This window comes from Armigeres subalbatus, chromosome 3, assembly GCF_024139115.2.
Source record: "Armigeres subalbatus isolate Guangzhou_Male chromosome 3, GZ_Asu_2, whole genome shotgun sequence".
Lineage (NCBI taxonomy): Eukaryota > Metazoa > Arthropoda > Insecta > Diptera > Culicidae > Armigeres > Armigeres subalbatus.
In genome coordinates this window covers 40,541,862-40,562,237 of record NC_085141.1, presented here as the reverse complement: position 1 = coordinate 40,562,237, position 20,376 = coordinate 40,541,862, and the positions used below count along the sequence as shown (strand labels likewise).

The window sequence follows — 20,376 nt, the reverse complement described above, 5'->3', positions numbered from 1 at the left end:
TTCGGATATGTTCGACTAAATAACCTGTTCTGCCAAATGACCTATTCGGCAAAATGATCTTATCGGCCAAATTACTTTTTTGACCAAATGATCTTTCCGGCCAAATGACCTTTTCGGCCTAATGACCTATTCGGAAACATGACCTTTCCGGCCAAATGATTTTTTCGGCCAGATGACCTTTTCGGGCGAATGACTTATATTCGGCAGACTGACCTATTCGGCCAAATTACCTATTCGGCTATGTGAACCTTTCGGCCAAATGACTTTCGGCCAAACAACTTTCGGCTTAGTGGCCTTCGGCCAAATGGCATTCCGAACCGAACGGTATTCGGCCAAATGGCGCTTCCCCGTGTAGGTTGAGGATCAAAGGCCGATTCTTCAACTTCTGCATAACCAACGTCTGTAGCCCACACTCCTGAAGCAGGATGAGAGCATCTTGGACGAACGTGTGGTGATCGTAAAGTGGAAACAGCGCTACGAGGAACATTTAAATGGCGCTGAGAGTACAGGCAGTGGAAGTCAAGGAAGGCAGCGGAGGAAATGACTACGTCAGAAGTCAGCCAACCAGAATCTGAACAGCTACCGGAGAAGTGGAAGGAAGGGGTTATATGCCCCATCTACAAGAAATGCGACAAGCTGGAGTGTGAGAACTTTCGAGCGATCACCATCCTTAATGCCGCCTACAAAGTGACATCCCAGATCATCTTTTGTCGTCTGTCACCATTAGTGAATGAGTTCCTGGGAAGTTATCTAGCCGGCTTCGTTGACGGCCACCCGACAACGGACCAGATCTTTACTGTACGGCAAATCCTTCAAAAATGCCATGAATACCAGAGCTCAACGCACCATCTGTTCATTGATTTCAAGACGGCATACGACAGTATAGACCGCGTAGAGCTATGGAAAATTATGGACGAGAACAGATTCCATGTGAAGCTTACCAGACTAATCAAAGCAACGGTGGATGGTGCGCAAAACTGTGTGAAGATTTCGGGCCAACAGTCCAGTTCGTTCGAATCGCGCCGAGGACTACGACAAGGTGAAGGACTTTCGTGCCTGTTGTTCAACATTGCGCTAGAAGGTGTCATGTGGAGAGCCGGATGTAACAGCCAGGGTACGATTTGCAACAGATCCTGATGACATGGACATTGCCGGCCGAATATTTGCAAAGTTGACAGAACGTTACACCCGCTCGAAATGTGAAAGAATCAACGAAAGATGGACTGGTGGTGAATGTGTCGAAGAAAAAGGATATGCTTGTGGGCGGCACAGAGCGCGACGCGACCCAGCTGAAAAGCAGTGTTACGATAGGCGGGAATACCTTCGAGGCGGTCCATGAATTCACCTACCTTGTGAATCCTTGCTAACTGCAGATAATAATGCTAGACGTGAAATAGAAAGTCGTGTCTCCAGAAGAAACTGCGGTCGGAAGGGAACACCATCTTTAGACTTTGGCAAATTTTTTTTAGACTTGGGCAAAACGTGCTATTTTGGGGGAACTGTCCAGTTTTCCATCTCATTGAACATCGACATTGACGACACTGATATTTGGGGATTAACTATTTTAATACCGCTAGATTGGTGTTTTTCCATTTATAAACATTACCTCAGAAAGCAACTGAGTCGATGCTTCTGATAAGGGCGTCATGTGCATCCGCGACCATTTATTATTCCGTCATAAAATGTTCGGTGAAACAGACGTGCTGCGCTTTCCTGATAACGTTATCACGTTTCTACCCGGCTGTATTTTGCGCGCGAAGATTTTCTGACACTTGGAAAACCAGAATATTGTCAAAATAGAAAAACATTTCCATTATGCATGCATTCTGGATGTCTGGGTGGTTCATCATGTGGTAAATAAACCGAACAATAGACGTGTTTCCTGACGAGGGTTCCGTCAGTTGCATCAATTGTGACAGCACATACATCTCTGGTTGTAAGTGTAGAGACGATAGCATTGTTAACAAGCACACATGCACGCGGCATTGATCGAGAGTTTGCCATTTCTTTACTGAGAAAAGCAAAAACCGGGTTCACTAGGTTACCTAAGTAGAAGCTACCCTTGCGAAAATAGGGTTCCTGCACCAAAGCCACTTGAGATTTGTCATTTTGCATAAGTCCACAAAGATTAATCGTTGCTGTTCTTTTATGCTGAAGATTTAATGAGCTATCTTAACTGAAGCCATTGCGAATTAAGATAATGCTTTCCACAACTTCAGCATTAATATGAACAGCAACGATGAAACCAAATTGGTATCTTATCAAGAAAGTCAAAGACGAAACACAGAGTACAATGTGTAAAACGCATAAAGCGAATCCATATAGGTGACAATTTGTTGAAAAACTAAATAAAAACATGCTCGTGCTCAGTTAAATGAAAACCAATTCAGTTAAAAATTTATGAGTTTCATTAAACCAGCAAATGTTATCGTTGAAGCATGAAAAGCGATTCACTCTAAGCTCATACTCAAACCAGTGACAGAGGTAATCAAGTGAATTATCTCAAAATCTGTTTTACGTAGTTTACGTCGGCGGTCGTATCTTGTATATAACCCTTCTGATTTTTTCTATCAAAAATAACGATAGGGATGAATGACCGCCTGAGTTAATATCCCTCAAAAACAAACCATCATCATATCAAAAATAAACTGCTCGGTGCTAATCCGAGTGAGACGGTGGGTCATTGTAAGATTGTGTTGGTGAGCCGCAAGGCACCATTCTTAACACTAGGATTGATTCGCTAAAAAAACTTACAAGAAAATCGTTGTAACTAAATTTTCAAATGGCTATATCTCAGTGAGTTTTCAACCGATTTTCCCAGTTTTTTCACCAACCTCTTAGCCATCTCTTCTAGTTTCTGGACATTGCAAAATATTGTATCTAGGGGTGATCAAATTTTCACTAGAGCTGTGGGAGTAAAGCAACGGATTTAGAAAATGCGATTTTGGAGATATACTTATATTTCATTACCAAAAATGATATCTATTCATATAGTGATGATGAAAATGATAAAATAACAAATAAAAGACTTCACCTGGAACATAAGAACACATTTTGAGCATCCCTACTATACATACGATGAAAATTCGGTACCTTTGGGAACCACTTTATACTACAGAATGTATGAAGCTTCAGAAAATGTTTTCAAGCATGTTGTCTACTGTGAACTTGTTAAAATAAATGTAAACTATATACGAAACATGTGTGATAATAAATTATGATGTTCTAGGATCTCCGAACTGTACTGGAATTTGAATCAAATGGTCTACCGAATCAACCAAGGCTTCCATAATGCCCCCAGCCGCAGCATCAACCCAATTATGTCCCCCGAGTATTTGTCTTTCACTTGCGTCTCAAATCCAAACATATGAGATGTTGTAAGATCTCCAAATTGTCCTGGAGTTTGAATCAAATGGTCTACCGAATCAACCAAGGCTTCCATGATGTCCCATACCGCGGTATCAACCCAATTATGTCCTCCGAGTATTTATTTTTAACTCTCGTCTCAAATCCAGGCATTCTAGTTGTTGTAAGATCTCCAAATTGTCCTGGAGTTTGAGTAAAATGGTCTATCGAATCAACCAAGGCTTCCATGATGTCCTCTGCCGTAGTATAAACCATATTATGTCCTCCGAGTATTTTTCTTTCACTTGCATCTCAAATCCAGGTATTTGAGATGTTGTAAGATCTCCAAATTGCCCTGTAGTTTGAGTAAAATGGTCTATCGAATCAACGAAGGTATCCATGATGTCCCCAGCCGCGGTATCAACCCAATTATGTCCTCCGAGTATTTATCTTTCACTTGTGTCTCAAAACCAGGCATTTGAGTTGTTGGAAGATCTCCAAATTGTCTTGGAGTTTGAATCAAATGTTCTATAGAATCAACCAAGGTTTCCATGATGTCCTCTGCCGTAGTATAAACCCTATCATGTCCTCCGAGTATTTTTCTTTCACTTGCATCTCAAATCCAGGCATTTGAGATGTTGTAAGATCTCCAAATTGTCCTGGAGTTTGAGTAAAATGGTCTATCGAATCAACGAAGGATTCCATGATGTCTTCAGCCGCGGTGTCAACCCAATCATGTCCTTAGAGTATTTGTCTTTCACTCGCGTCTCAAATCCAGGCATTTGAGATGTTGTAAGATCTAGAAATTGTCCTGGAGTTTGAGTAAAATGATCTATCGAATCAACTAAGGCTTCCATGATGTCCTCTGCCGTAGTATAAAACCTACTATGTCCTCCGAGTATTTGTCTTTCACTTGCGTCTCAAATCTAGCCATTTGAGTTGTTGTAAGATCTCCAAATTGTCCTGGAGTTTGAGTAAAATGGTCTATCAAATCAACCAAGGCTTCCATGATGTCCTCTGCCGCGGGATCACCCCAATTATGTACTCCGAGTATTTGTCTTTCACTTGTCTCAAATCCAGGCATTTGAGATGTAAAATATCTTGCAGTTTGAATCAAATGGTCTAACGAATCAACCAAGGCATGTCCCCATGCCATGATGTCCCCAGCCGCGATATCAACTCTTTTATGCCCTTCGAGTATTTGCATTTCACTTGCGCCTCATATCCAGGCATATGAGATGTTGTAAGATCTCCAAATTGTCCTGGAGTTTGAGTAAAATGGTCTACCGAATCAACCAAGGCTCCAATGATGTCCCCTGCCGCGGTATTAACCCAATTATGTCCCTCCCTTATTTATTTTTCACTTGCGTCTCAAATCCAGGCATTTGAGATGTTCTAAGATCTCCGAATTGTCCTGGATTTTGAGTAAAATGGTCTATCGAATCAACCAAGGCCTCCATGATGTTCTCAGTCGCAGTATAAACCCTATCATGTCCTCCGAATAATTGTCTTCCACCTGCGTCTCGAATCCAGGCATAGGAGATGTTGTAAGATCTCCAAATGGTCCTAGAGTATGAACAAAATGGTCTATTGAATCAACCAAGGCTTCCATGATGTTCTCAGCCGCGATATAAACTCTTTTATGTCCTCCGAGTATTTGCATTTCATTTGCGTTTCAAATCAAGGCATTTGAGATGTTGTAAGATCTCCAAATAATGCTGGAGTTTGAGTGAAATGGTCTATCGAATCAACCAAGGCTTCCATAAATTCTCTAGCTTGTCTTTAACTTGCGTCTCAAATCCAGGCAAATGGGATGTTGTAATATCTCCTAAATGTCCTGGAGTTTGTATCAAATAGTCTAGCAAACCAACCAAGGCTTCCATGCTGTTTCCAGCAGCGGTATCAACCCAATAATGTTCTCCGAGTCTTCAAGTTCCATTTACGTCACAAATCCAGGCATATGAGATGTTGAAAGATATCCAATTTGTCCTGTAGTTTGAAACAAATGGCCTACCGAATCAACGAATGCTTCCATAATATCCCCAGCCGTAGTTTCAACACAATTATTTCTTCCGAGTATTTGTCTTTCACTTGCGTCTCAAATCCAGACATATCATATGTTGGAAGATCGCAAAATTATTCTGGAGTTTAAATCAAATGGTCTATCAAATCAACCAAGGCTTCTATGAAGTCCCTAGCCACGGTGTCAACTCAATTACGTCCCCCGAGTATTTGACTTTCTCGTGCGTCACAAATCCAGGCATATGAGATGTTGTAAAATCTCCAAATTGTCCTGGAGTTTGAATCAAATGGCCTACCGAATCAACCAAGGCTGCCATGTTATCTTCAGCCACGATATCAACGCAATTTAGTGGACATAATTGTTTTTAAATTACTTTCCAAATGAACCACGACTTACAAATCAACCCTACCTTGAAATATGTCTCCAGCAGATGTTTTTATCCAATCTTCCGAGTCCATGCACATGTTTGGTATATAAAAATGCGATGTTATTACAGTCAAACCTCCATGAGTCGATGTTCTATGACTCGATATCGACTCATGGAAGCAAATTATTCCATACTAAAAATTATTTTCTGGGTTACTGTGATGGTCCCTGCAAAAAGCTTTTCAAGGATGTTTTATTCCACATCTCGATATTTCCATGAGTCGATGGTCCCTTCAATATCGACTCATGGAGGTTTGACTGTAGTCCCCCAAATCGCCCTGGATGTAGATTAAGTAGTCTGTCAACCAAATCAACCTCGCCTGGAACTATGTCTCCAGCGAAGGTATGTATCTAATCATGTCTTCCGAGCTCATGCACACATTTAGTCGAGTCAAGTACGAGACACTAAAGAAGGCCTCACGTATCTGATAAGTTACAATTACAAATTGTCTTATGACAAGTGATTACCCAAATCATGCAGCTAGGGATGACAGTGTACCGGAGTGTGAGATTTCTGCTGCCGTGACTGGTCCTACGTAGTACTTAACGTACTCCTCCCAAAACAACACGCTTTACGATGCCTCTCTAAAATGTTTTCGATTCCCTCATTTTCTCGATTTAAAGAGGAAAAAACCGAAATAAACCAGGTAGTAGGTGATCTCTCCTTTCTTCCGTTTAACCGCATGAGGCCTTAACGTATTTTTTTTTCCACATTGACTCATCGGATACGTAAGAAATACAATTCAGCGCACGCAATTATTTATTAAAAATTAAATAATGAGTCATTACAAATTATAAACACAAAATATTGTCCATCCCCTGAATTATGAATTCTTAAACCAGACATTAATCGGGCGAGGTCGTATGGTCACCAGTTCTCGATCCTTCTTCATAAAATACGTATTTCTCACAATTCAACTCGACAGCCCATCGGAATTTATCGCGTAGTTTTTTCGTGGTGAAGATCTTATTAACAGATACTCCATGCTTTAGGCACCACGCCACCACGATGCGGGGATCGATTTCGTGCTCCATGGATGTTTCCGTCGCTGTACATTGATTCGTTTGTTGCAGCTGCTGTTCGTATGTTAACTTCTTACCTTTCAGTTTTTCTAATTTCGCCTCTTTCATTGGTATCCACTCAACGTTTTCAATATCACTTAGCTCTTTTTGGCATATTTCGATATTTTTGTTCACTTTGAAAAGTTTATCTTCCAGGTTGACGGTGGTCTCTGTTCGTCGGTGGATGCACATTTTTGCCACTTCCTGGATGGCACATTGGAATATTTTCATTTTATCTGCGACGCACATGTTTGGACGGGTCTTCTGCAGTTCCGCTTCAAGCTTGGCCGATGCGCGGAATGGACGAAATACTTTCGATGTGAGATTTTCCATCATGCTTTTAAGGTAACAATTAACATCATTTTCCCTTACTTCCCCAAACATGAGATCGGAGGGTTCTTTTTCGTTCCGCAACGACTGCAAACCCTCGAAAGCCCATTTATCAATTGTTTTGCTTATGGGACCGTCTATGAACTCTACGACATTCGTTTTGCCATTCAGTTCGTCATGCAAGTGGACGCGCTCCACACGTAATGATTTCCATCCTAGCGTTTGTGAGTCATAGGAAGAAACAGCGCTACTACCCGCTTTCATTGCAAACGAATCGATAAGGTACACAACAAGAACCAGTTCGCGCTTCTTCTTTTCTGCGGCAAGGTAGTCTTCACGCAGTCTTTCGTGAATGTGGCGGATACGTTGTCCGAGCTTCGCCGCTAAATCGAATTTCTCGCGATCTATCACTGTTTTGATCGTAGAACTGGAGTCGAGAGTTACATATTTGGAACTTCCGTCAATGGGATCGTTCCATTGCGCCAGCCACGACACGTGCCGGTTCTCGACAATTTCCTTCCAATGGTGACCTTTAGGCGCGACGGGTACATTATTCAACGAGCAATTGATTATTACATCCTCTGGTAGGATTCGTCTCTTCCATTTGCCATCTTTCGTTGCTTTGGGAGATTTGTGCTTGAACAGACCTGGTGGCTCTATGTTCCAATTCGAGACTGCAGTTCGCTGTCCATCGATTGTGCAAAATCCATGAACGAATTGGAGCTTCCGGTCTATCCGCTTTTTACCTTTGGTTACCAACACGTGCTTGCGAATTTTTGTAAAGTCACACTTTGCAAAATTTAAAACCTTGACATTCTCACGTGGGCTCATTGAATCTTTCCAATCTTTGAAAAAGTTATTTTTAAAATGTGCCTGTGCGGCATATTTTCGATGCATGTCGGTGGCGTACGCCACCGCCATTTCCTCCGGAAGTGCGGACAGCTTCAAAAATTGACCGTCGTAAATTAAACCAACCCCTTCAGGCAATGGCTGGTAGGGCTTCGTGAATGCCGGTCCATTATGTTGCAGCTTGGTCCACAAAATTTGTTTAGCTTAAAAAAAATTATAAGCTATAATTCCGCTTAAAATCAGGTTGTCGAAACAACATACCCACACTAGTTCCAGCCACAGCGTTTTCCATTTGACAATATTCTGGTTTTCCAAGTGTCAGAAAAACTTCGCGCGCAAAATACAGCCGGGTACGTGATAACGTTATCAGGAAAGCGCAGCACGTCTGTTTCATCGAACATTTTATGACGGAATAACAAACAGTCGCGGATGCACATAAGAGCATCACTACGTGAGCTTGTGGGGGTGTGTTGGTTTTTGTTTTTGGATGACGTCCTTATCAGAAGCACCGACTCAGTTGTGAATTGAGGTTTATTAATAGGAAAACACCAATTTAACGCTATTAAAACTGTTAAGCCCCATGGGCTATATTGTTAATATTAGACCACTCTCGCGAAAAATAGGCGAACAGCGATATCAGCGCTTTTACGGATGGCGGTCGAACTATTTTATCTTAGTAGTCAACAAGCTCAGCAACATTTTGTGAAGAAGGAGCTTTGTGCATTCTATAACACAAAGTATATTAGATATCAAACATTATAATATTTTCGCTCGTTATTGCCAGAACTACTCAAGGATGGGCTGAATTCTGTAACAACGCATGTTTATCGAAGCCTAGTGTTATATGTTCCAAGCATTTTCGTGGTTCGTACTTTTTCAATCCTCAAAATAAATCTCAAGATGTATACACGTGCTATAACATAAGTTATATCTAGAAAATGTGAGTATTTTTGTCGCGAATTTCAAATGCCATTCTATGCATAATTCAAAACAGAGCACGTATTTTGAATCTCGATGAGTTTTTTTATTGTATGTATTTTTTCTGAGCACTGTTACCATAAAAAAAAACTCAGGGTGTGGTTACTAAACGACTTAAAAAAATTATGTCGTGCACAATAAATGAAATACTACATTGAGTTAGTTTTGAATATAGGTAATTGACAATATATATATTCATGTTTTTTGAGTGGTCCGAATATAACATGAAGTATTTAAACATTTAACGAGAAATGATGATAATATTTTTTTAAGATAATTATTTTGAGCTTTTTAGTGGAATGTCTTCACTTGTCATAAGACGAGTTTGTACAATCCCATTGAATTCCACGATAAGTCGAGTCAAGTACGAGACACTGAAGACGGCCTTGCTGTTGAGGGCGAAATACGTATCTGTCAAGATACAATTGAGTGGTGAAATTCAATAGGATGGTACAAGCTCGTCTTATGACAAGTGATAATATTTTTATTAGGAAGTTTTATAATAGCTCTTATTTTTTTCTGCGTCAGTTTCATTGAAAAAATCTGTGCCCTCAATTATTCTTGTAAATATTTATATCGGACGAAATAGAAAATATATAAAAACTAAGTATATATTTATACATTTATGATCGTTACTTTCAGGACAGTTAATTTTAGGGCAGTTAATTGAGACGGGCAGCAGGGACTATGTCCAAGGGCTTGACGATCCCTCCCCAGGCCAACTGCGAGTTGCGGGGCTTGCCTAGGATGTGATGGGGTTTGACAGTGACCCTGTTAAATTCCTATAAAAAGCTGCATGTATCCGCAAGTAGACCCCACCAAAGCGACCGTGTGCCGCTCAAAGCGCACAAGCCCAAGTCCTGGTGTTAGGTGGGACGCTAAACAGCCCTGACACGACGGCCCTCCGACGAGACAGGAGGTTTGCGCAGGCCCAATAAGCCGCCTGGAGAACCAATAATTACGAACAATATAAGAGATAATACGACTCGATATGATCGGCAAAGACCTAGGCGACGAATAAAGGATCACGATTGGAAGCTTGAAACATGGAACTGCAAGTTGCTAGGTTTCGTAGGTTGCGACAGGATGATTTACGATGAATTACATCCCCGCAACTTCGACGTCGTGGCGCTGCAGGAGATTTGCTGGACAGGAGAGACAGACAGACCTTCTACCAAATCTGTAGCACCACCAACGAGCAGGGAACCGGCTTCATAGTGCTGGGTAAGATGCGCCAATGCGTGATTGGGTGGCAGCCAAACAACGCAAGGGTGTGCAAGCTGAGGATAAAAGGCCGTTTCTTCAACTATAGCATCATCAACGAGCACTGCGCACACGAAAGGAGACCCGACGACGAGAAAGAAGCGTTCTATGCACAGCTGGACCAGACATACGATGGATGCCCACTGCGGCGACATGAACGCGGCGGATGTGAGCAGCTAGTGGAAGAGAAGAATGCAGCATGGGCGAGATTGCTGCAACACCACACGAGGGTGAACGAGGCACCATATAAAAGGGCGCGGAACAGACAAAACTCGATTTTCCGGAGGAAAAAGCGCCAGCAGAAAAATCGAAACCGTGAAGAGACGGAGCTACTGTACCGCGCTGATAACACACGAAAGTTCTATGAGAAGTTGAACCATTAACGTAAGGCCCACGTGCCCCAGCCTGATATGTGTAAGGACATAAACGGGAACCTTCTTACGAACGAGCGTGAGGTGATCCAAAGGTGGCGGCAGCACTACGAAGAGCACCTGAATGGCGATGTGGCAGACGAAGATGGCGGTATGGCGGACAAAGCACGCGCAGGACATAATTCTACCGACTCCGGATCTCCAGGAAATCCAGGAGGAGATTGGCCGGCTGAAGAACAACAAAGCCCCTGGGGTTGACCAACTACCAGGAGAGCTATTTAAACACGGTGGTGAGGCACTGGCTAGAGCGTTGCACTGGGTCATTACCAAGATTTAGGAAGAGGAAGTTTTGTCGCAGGAGTGGATGGAAGGAGTCGCATCTACAAAAAGGGCGATAAGCTGGATTGTAGCAACTACTGCGCAATCACATTGCTGAACGCCGCCTACAAGGTACTCTCCCAAATTTTATGCCGTCGACTAGCACCAACTGCACGGGAGTTCGTGGGGCAGTACCAGGCGGGTTTTATGGGCGAACGCTCCACCACGGACCAGATGTTCGTCATTCGTCAAGTACTGCAGAAATGCCGCGAATACAACGTTCCCACACATCATCTATTCATCGACTTCAAAGCCGCATATGATACAATCGATCGGGACCAGCTATGGCAGTGCACGAACACGGATTTCGGTTGATCAAAGCGACGATGGATCGGGTGATGTGCGTAGTTCGAATTTCAGGGGCATTCCCGAGTCCCTTCGAAATCCGCAGAGGTTTACGGCAAGATGATGGTCTTTCGTGTCTGCTATTCAACATCGCTTTGGAAGGGGTAATACGAAGAGCAGGGATTAAAACGAGTGGTACAATTTTCAATAAGTCCGTCCAGCTATTTGGCTTCGCCGACGGCATAGATATTATGGTACGTAATTTTGAGAAGATGGAGGAAGCCTACATCAGACTGAAGAGGGAAGCTAAGCGGATCGAACTAGTCATAAACACGTCGAAGACGAAGTACATGATAGGAAGGGGTTCAACAGAAGACAAATTTGAGCCATCCACCTCAAGTTTGCATCGGTGGTGACGAAATCGAGGTGGTAGAATAATTTGTGTACTTGGGCTCACTGGTGACTGCCGAAAATGATACCAGCAGAGAAATTAGGAGACGCATAGTGGCTGGAAATTGTACGTACTTTGGACTCCGCAAGACGCTCCGATCGAATAGAGTTCGCCGCCGTACCAAACAGACAATCTACAAAACGCTCATTAGACCGGTAGTCCTCTACGGACACGAGACCTGGACGATGCTCGTGGAGGACCAACGCGCACTTGGAGTTTTCGAAAGGAAAGTACTGCGTACCATCTATGGTGGGGTGCAGATAGCGAACGGAACGTGGAGGAGGCGAATGAACCACGAGTTGCATCAGCTGTTGGGAGAACCATCCATCGTTCACACCGCAAAAATCGGACGACTGCGGTAGGCCGGGCATGTAGCCAGAATATCGGACAGTAACCCGGTGAAAATGGTTCTCGACAACAATCCGACGGGCACAAGAAGGCGCGGTGCGCAGCGGGCAGGGTAGATCGATCAGGTGACAGATGACTTGCGGACCCTCCATAGATTGCGTGGTTGGCGACGTGTGGCCATTGACCGAGCCGAATGGAGAAGACTTTTATGTGCAGCACAGGCCACTCCGGCCTTAGTCTGAATAAATAATAATAACCTGCGTAGCGTATACTTACTTGATACTTGATGGGCTACAGCTCTTCGATGAACCTACGCCAAATGGAGTATCCTTCTCCACTGGACTCGATCCTGGGCCAATCGCTTCCAGTCGCCCTGAACATTGAGCGCCCTCAGGTCCTAATCAACTGCAAAAAGCCATCGTGTACGCGGCCTTCCACGAAGCCTGCGGCCTCTTCCGGGTTCTCTACTAAATATTATCTTCGCTTGACGTTCTTCCGGCATACGAACAACGTGACCAGCCCACCGTAGTCTGCCGTGTTGTATAAGCTTAATAATATCCAGCCCTTTATACACCTGGTACAATTCGTGATTCATGCGACGCCGCCAGATACCGTTCTCCTGTTTACCGCCGAGTATTGTCCGCAGCACCTTACGCTCAAACACTCCGAGAGCTCTCCGATCAGCCTCCTTTAACGTCCATGTCTCATGGCCGTATAAAGCCACCGGAAGAATCAGAGTAGTATACAGCGCGAGTTTTGTTTTCGTTTGCAGACTACGGGACTTAAGCTGGTTACGAAGTCCGTAATAAGCCCTATTTGCAGCTGCAATACGCCTTTTCACCTCGCGGGTAACATCATTATCGCACGTCACTAATGTTCCAAGATACACAAATTCTTCTACCACTTCAAATTTTTCACCATCCAGCACCATTTCGCTACCACCACCACTAATGAACCCGCGTTGATCGCCATGTACTTCGTTTTGCTGGAATTGATCGTGAGTCCAATCCTCGCTGTCTCCCTCTTAAAAGGCACAAAAGCCTCTTCCACGGCACGGCGATCAATTCCGATAATATCGATATCGTCCGCAAATCCCAGGAGCATATGCGATTTTGTGATAATGGTACCGCTTCTTTGCACACCAGCTCTCCTAATCGCTCCCTCAAGCGCTATATTGAACAGTAGATTCAAGAGTGCATCACCCTGCTTTAATCCATCTAAGGTAACAAATGACGTCGATAATTCATCCGCAACCCTTACACTTGATTTCGATCCGTCCTACGTTATACGAATCAGCCGTATCAGTTTCGCCGGAAAACCATGTTCAAGCATAATTTGCCATAATTCATTCCGTTTCACTGAATCGTACGCCGCCTTGAAATCAATAAACAGATGATGTGTCTGCAAGTTGTACTCCCGGATTTTATCAAGGATTTGTCTCAGGGTACGAAAACCTCTCAATCTGTTGAACAGAATACGGGACATAATTTTGTACGCCGAATTAAGGAGGGTTATTCCTCGGTAATTGGCGCACTTCAGTCTGTGCCCTTTCTTAAAGAGAGGGCAAATGAGGCCGTCCAACCAGCTAGCAGACATTTCCTCGTCTCCCCATATTCCCATGCGTAACGCATACAAAGTGAAATTATGGACACTTCCGGGAATTTCCTTCGGAAGTTTCTCAGGAAATTCCTCCGGAAGTTCCTCTGTGAATTCCTACGGAAATTCCTCCGGGAATTCCTACGGAAATTCCTCCGGGAATTCCTCCGGAAGTTCCTCCAGGAATTTCTCCGGAAGTTCCTCAGGGAATTTTTCCGGAAGTTTCTCCTGAAGTTCCTCCTGAAGTTCCTCCGGAAGTTCCTCCGGGAATTCCTCCGGAAGTTTCTCAAGGAATTCCTCCGGAAGTTCCTCCGGGAATTCCTCCGGAAGTTCCTCCGGGAATTCCTCCGGAAATTCCTCCGGGAATTCCTCCGGAAATTCCTCCGGGAATTCCTCCGGAAGTTCCTCCGGGAATTCCTCCGGAAGTTCCTCCGGGAATTCCTCCGGAAGTTCCTCCGGGAATTCCTCCGGAAGTTCCTCCGGGAATTCCTCCGGAAGTTCCTCCGGGAATTCCTCCGTTCCTCCGGGAATTCCTCCGGAAGTTCCTCCGGGAATTCCTCCGGAAGTTCCTCCGGGAATTCCTCCGGAAGTTCCTCCGGGAATTCCTCCGGAAGTTCCTCCGGGAATTCCTCCGGAAGTTCCTCCGGGAATTCCTCCGGAGTTCCTCCCGGGATTCCCCCGGAAGTTCCTCCGGGAATTCCTCCGGAAGTTCCTCCGGAAGTTTCTCCGGAAGTTCCTCCGGCAGTCGCTCTCGGAACTCCTCCGGAAGTTCCTCCGGGAACGCCTCCGGAAGTTCCTCCGGGAATTCCTCCAGAAGTTCCTCCGGGAATTCCTCCGGAAGTTCCTCCGGGAATTCCTCCGGAAGTTCCTAATTCCTCCGGAAGTTCCTCCGGAATTCCTCCGGAAGTTCCTCCTGGAATTCCTCCGGAAGTTCCTCCGGAATTCCTCCGGAAGTTCCTCCGGAATTCCTCCGAAGTTCCTCCGGGAATTCCTCCGGAAGTTCCTCCGGAATTCCTCCGGAAGTTCCTCCGGGAATTCCTCCGGAAGTTCCTCCGGGAATTCCTCCGGAAGTTCCTCCGAATTCCTCCGGAAGTTCCTCCGGAATTCCTCCGGAAGTTCCTCCGGGAATTCCTCCGGAAGTTCCTCCGGAATTCCTCCGAAGTTCCTCCAGAATTCCTCCGGAAGTTCCTCGGGAATTCCTCCGGCAGTTCCTCCGGGAATTCCTCCAGAAGTTCCTCCGGAAATTCCTCCGGAAGTTCCTCCGGGAATTCTTCCGGAAGTTCCTCCTGCAGTTCCTCCGGAAGTTCCTCCGGGAATTCCTCCGGAAGTTCCTCCGGGAATTCCTCCGGAAGTTCCTCCGGGAATTCCTCCGGAAGTTCCTCCGGGAATTCCTCCGGAAGTTCCTCCGGGAATTCCTCGGGAAGTTCCTCCGGGATTTACTCCGGAAGTTCCTCCGGGAATTCCTCCGGAAGTTCCTTCGAGAATTCCTCTGGAAGTTCCTCCGGGATTTACTCCGGAAGTTCCTCCGGGAATTCCTCCGGAAGTTCCTTCGAGAATTCCTCTGGAAGTTCCTCCGGGAGTTATGTAGACAGTTCTCGGCTTTCAGTCTTAATAGGATCATAAACGGATATCCTTTCTAAACCTGACGTTTCGGTCACATTTATTGTGCCTTTTTCAAAGGATCTACAAATATAAAGGTTACATAGAACATAAAACATAAAACATTAAAAAGCATCTACAATCTGTTACAGAAAACACTCCGTTCACTCGTTTGATTAATGCCCTCAGCATAATCACTCGTCAATATCACCGCTATAACAAAATGCACAATTACTCGGGTATTCCTCAACTCACGTGTTGCCAATCCGTTTTGCGTTAGCGGTCTTTTTGAGTTCAAATTTCACAAATATTTAACTACCTCCTACACTTCTTCTGCAACGTCACTTGCGCGCCAAATACTGTGTGTTTTGTTATGAAGGTGCATACAAAGTTCAAGAGCTGCGAGAAGAAGGGAAGGACGAGACGGAATTTATTACATCAATTTGTCTTATTTGTTATATTTGTCTTATTTGTCTTATTTGTCTTATTTGTCTTATTTGTCTTATTTGTCTTATTTGTCTTATTTGTCTTATTTGTCTTATTTGTCTTATTTGTCTTATTTGTCTTATTTGTCTTATTTGTCTTATTTGTCTTATTTGTCTTATTTGTCTTATTTGTCTTATTTGTCTTATTTGTCTTATTTGTCTTGTTGTCTTATTTGTCTTATTTGTCTTATTTGTCTTATTTGTCTTATTTGTCTTATTTGTCTTATTTGTCTTATTTGTCTTATTTGTCTTATTTGTCTTATTTGTCTTATTTGTCTTATTTGTCTTGTTGTCTTATTTGTCTTATTTGTCTTATTTGTCTTATTTGTCTTATTTGTCTTCTTTGTCTTATTTGTCTTATTTGTCTTTTTGTCTTATTTGTCTTATTTGTCTTATTTGTCTTATTTGTCTTATTTGTCGTATTTGCCTTATTTGTCTTATTTGTCTTATTTGTCTTATTTGTCTCATTTGTCTTATTTGTCTTATTTGTCTTATTTGTCTTATTTGTCTTGTTGTCTTATTTGTCTTATTTGTCTTATTTGTCTTATTTGTCTTTATTTGTCTTATTTGTCTTTATTTGTCTTATTTGTCTTATTTGTCTTATTTGTCTTATTTGTCTTATTTGTCTTATTTGTCTTGTTGTCTTGTCTTATTTGTCTTATTTGTCTTATTGTCTTATTTGTCTTTATTTGTCTTATTTGTCTTATTTGTCTTATTTGTCTTATTTGTCTTATTTGTCTTATTTGTCTTATTTGTCTTATTTGTCTTATTTGTCTTATTTGTCTTATTTGTCTTATTTGTCTTATTTGTCTTATTTGTCTTATTTGTCTTATTTGTCTTGTTGTCTTATTTGTCTTATTTGTCTTATTTGTCTTATTTGTCTTATTTGTCTTATTTGTCTTATTTGTCTTATTTGTCTTATTTGTCTTATTTGTCTTATTTGTCTTATTTGTCTTATTTGTCTTATTTGTCTTATTTGTCTTATTTGTCTTATTTGTCTTATTTGTCTTATTTGTCTTATTTGTCTTATTTGTCTTGTTTATCTTATTTGTCTTATTTGCCTTATTTTTCTTATTTGTCTTATTTGTTTTGTTTGTCTTATTTGTCTTATTTGTCTTATTTGTCTTATTTGTCTTATTTGTCTTATTTGTCTTATTTGTCTTATTTGTCTTATTTGTCTTATTTGTCTTATTTGTCTTATTTGTCTTATTTGTCTTATTTGTCTTATTTGTCTTATTTGTCTTATTTGTCTTATTTGTCTTATTTATTATCAATTGTTTATCCCATCTAATTCCTATGTTTGAATTCATTTTATATATTTGGTATCTACGCGTTCACAAATAGGGGCCGTACACATATTACGTAAGCACTTATGGGGGGAGGGGGGTCGGTTAATATCTTACGCTCCATATAAATAAAAATTCATTTGTATGAAAAAAATCTTACAGGGGGGAGGGGGGTCGAAAAACCCAGAAAAAATGCTTACGTAATAAGTGTACGACCCCATAGGAATACGCTTTTTTCTAGTGACACGCTAGATACAAAGTTGACGATCTCATCGTTCCTTTCCTGCCGTGCGCCACGAGAAAATATGCTGTTGGCTGCTCTCTCTTTGTAAGGAATTTGGAAAACTTGGTTTGCTTCAAAATTTAATGCGGTCACACATACTTTTTATTACATCAAATCGATCATTGGAAAATTTCAAAACTTTCGTCAGTTGGGTTTTGCAAAATTCGGTTCCTTTATGCCTCAAATCATCGGAGAGAAGTAGGGTAAGTGAGGCATTTTGGACCACCAGTTCAACGGCTCATATTTTGGACCACTGAGTGCAAATTCCTCTTGGTGGTCCAAAATAAGAGCCCTCGTAAGGGTGGTCCAAAATATATCCCTTATCCTACTGAGAAGCGAAAATTTCAGTTTTACAATAGTTCAGTACTTAGATTTTAATTCAAATTTGGAAAATAGTGAGTCCACGAAATTTTGTAGGAACATTCCTTGATAAATTTCAGAGAGATTGTCAGCTGGGAAATTCTTTCCTAATTCCGAGTTAAAGCGATTTTTCACGCAGGTTTATTGCGTTTATCCGTTGAAGAAGTGCATGACTCGTGCGTAATGTAAAAAAAGTATGCTCGATACACTTTTTCAAAGAAGCATTGATAAATATCTAAATTTACAAAACGATGTACTATTGTTGAATTATTAAAAAACTTGCGTGATGAGCCAACGTTGCAACCAGGCCTTACATTACCGCCTGTTACCCTATGTCTCGCGTCAAATGCAACTTGTTGCGAGTTTTCGTGTGCACACACACATACACACGGCAGACAGACATTGGTATAATTTATCATGGGCCTCCGAGCCTTTTATAAAAAAGTATTATTATCGAGTGAAATGATAGCCGTCCAGTACAACTTTGATGTACGAGAAAGGCAAAAAGTTTTGGTTGATCTTGTCGCTCTGCTAATGAATACTGCGAAAATAGGATATTCTTTTTAGAAAACTACTGTTGAGCAAAAGAAAAAAAAAATCTTGGACAGCCTGTCCGCTTAAGTGGCTGCTAAAAACCGAGTCAAAGTTATTTTTCACGCAAGTTTATTGCGTTTATCAGTTGAAGAAATGCATGACTCTAGCGCAATGTAACACGTTGTTTTTTACACAATCTACGCCATAAACGCAACAACCATTTAGTCTATCTATTTGTTGACCTGTCATTACACGGAATAAAGGGAAACAGGTTGATATTGGCATCAAAATCGGTAAAGTAACAATACAATATTTTATATTTTACTCTGTTTTGCACCAATAGTCGCGGTAGTGCTCCTATAGTTGCGAGTCCCATATGAAAACAATGGGATTCGCAGCTATAGGAACACAAATTTTAAAAAAATATCGCCTGTAGGAACACTGTACCAATAATTAGAGGTATCGGGTAACAATGTTGGATTCTAGTACGATTGGATCACTTTTCGTTTGAAATATAACTAATCAGCTTTCGAATACACACTTAAGGTAAGCTAAAAAAAAAGTAAAGAAATAACGTTTGAACCTGCTTAGATCGTCCACTATCGGGTCTTTTACCCTATCCAATGCTTGATTTTGTTGCTCATTGCACCTTGCTTACCTGTAGGTAACGTCGCCTTCGTTTAGCCACATTTCCCTGCACCACGTTACAGTCGCCCTGCTTGAAGATGACACGTTTTCGAATGCGTCGCGACGAGAACCGCGTCTGGCGGTATCTGTGAAAAGAAGAAACCGAAAAAGAGAACAAAACGTTAACAGTCACTTCAAACTGGAGCTCAGCAGCACGCAATAATGGCCCCTCCACCCACCATATTCACCACTCTGTAGAGATCTAGTACTGCATCGTCTCCAGCGTCAGTTACGGGAGACTACTCCCATCCGATTTGACAGTCGATGGGGCAACAGCGTCAAGACTCCAGCTTGCTAATGGGTTATGCGACAGAGATATATACGCACGTGAGGGAGAAAGAGAGTTCGTGCCAGGGAGAGTTGAGCAATCACACCGCCACCTACTACTGCTGCGCGCTGGTAAGTGCTTGTCATGTTACACGAGCGGATGGAGTGGAGGGAGCTTCTCTCTCTCTTTTTCACGCGAAGTGAAAATTTTGACAGTTGCTATATTTTCGTATTTATATGGGCAATCCATGGCTGGCTGTGAAAGCGCATCATCGCGGTGGAAGTTTTCGTTCGCGAAAATTGTCGTGTTTTATTGGTTAGTGATATTTGATTCCCCGAAGGTAGATTTCCTCGGATCCGGCCATCAGAGCCTGATTGGAGTGTGGTTCATTACGAAACGGGGTGACATCGGTCGCGGAGAATAAACAGAATATATGGTGCAAAATTTGCTGACATTTTTTAAGCTTACAATGCATGAGCGATGAAGGAAGCTCCCCAGCAACCATAAAAGGGAGGAAAGCCTCCAGATTGGATACGAAAAACCGATAGGGGTGGAAAACTAGTTCTTCTAAAATATTGTATTAAGCTACAATGGGCAAAGCCAAATGAGATTAATCGGATGTCATCTGCAGAGGATCTATCGTCAAATTTTAAAACTGTGATTGCAATTTCGGGTTCTGGAGTCTAATGGGAGCAACAGTGGCTGGTAGTACACAGTAAATGGAGAGTGAGCAACGATACACACAAACAAGGCGCACACAGACAGATTACAAATAAATTGTATAAGGGAGCAGCAGAAATGAGCATACCAAGAATTGAGCTCACACAGTAGTCCATTGGTGGCCCCCGTATATTGTGTGTCGTGGTTTCGATCGGTGAAAAATCCTGACAGCAGGACGGGGCTCCTGATAATTACACCAACTGTGAATTTTCCCGTGGAAAAAGAGTAGATTCGATTCCCACAAGTGTCCAATTGTTCAATGTTGCAGTAAAGGAATAAAATCAGGCCATGACTTGACGAACATCGCAGCAACCAAGTGAGCTGGAAGATTCACCAAAGTAGGCTGACAAATGGAACCAGCAGAAGGTCAATATTCGATCTGAAGGGAAAAAATTGGATCCTGGCTGCAGCAAAAACAGGATTTTTTACCACAACCCACTTCATTTCTA

At 42.5% G+C, this 20,376-nt stretch overlaps 3 protein-coding genes across 11 annotated transcripts in view; 1 reads left to right on the top strand and 2 right to left on the bottom strand.

Moving 5' to 3' along the window:
- The window catches only part of LOC134224947 (G protein-activated inward rectifier potassium channel 3-like), a 494,447-nt gene that overhangs the window by 87,757 nt on the left and 386,314 nt on the right, over positions 1-20,376 (bottom strand). For all 7 annotated transcript variants that reach the window (XR_009983117.1, XM_062704608.1, XM_062704606.1 and 4 more), the window contains one exon: positions 18,911-19,025. Coding sequence is in view for 6 of the 7 variants with exons in the window: in XM_062704608.1 (XP_062560592.1) it covers positions 18,911-19,025 (115 nt within the window). In the remaining variant the exon portion in view is untranslated. The remainder of the gene's footprint in view (positions 1-18,910; positions 19,026-20,376) is intronic.
- On the bottom strand, positions 6,543-8,432 carry LOC134219385 (DNA topoisomerase 1-like). Its single transcript, XM_062698107.1, has 2 exons — positions 8,297-8,432; positions 6,543-8,238 (listed from the first exon to the last, which is right to left on the bottom strand). The coding sequence occupies exons 1-2, from the start codon at positions 8,427-8,429 to the stop codon at positions 6,641-6,643; spliced, it is 1,731 nt and encodes a 576-aa protein (XP_062554091.1). The 5' UTR covers positions 8,430-8,432; the 3' UTR covers positions 6,543-6,640.
- LOC134224949 (serine/threonine-protein phosphatase 2B catalytic subunit 3-like) overlaps positions 19,395-20,376 on the top strand; it is a 194,118-nt gene continuing 193,136 nt past the window's right edge. Inside the window, exon 1 of one of the 3 annotated variants that reach the window (XM_062704618.1) lies at positions 19,395-19,522. The gene's annotated coding sequence lies outside the window, so the exon portion shown is untranslated. Of the gene's footprint in view, positions 19,548-20,042; positions 20,294-20,376 lie in introns of those variants that run through there. The other 2 variants (XM_062704619.1, XM_062704617.1) reach the window with 2 other exon arrangements.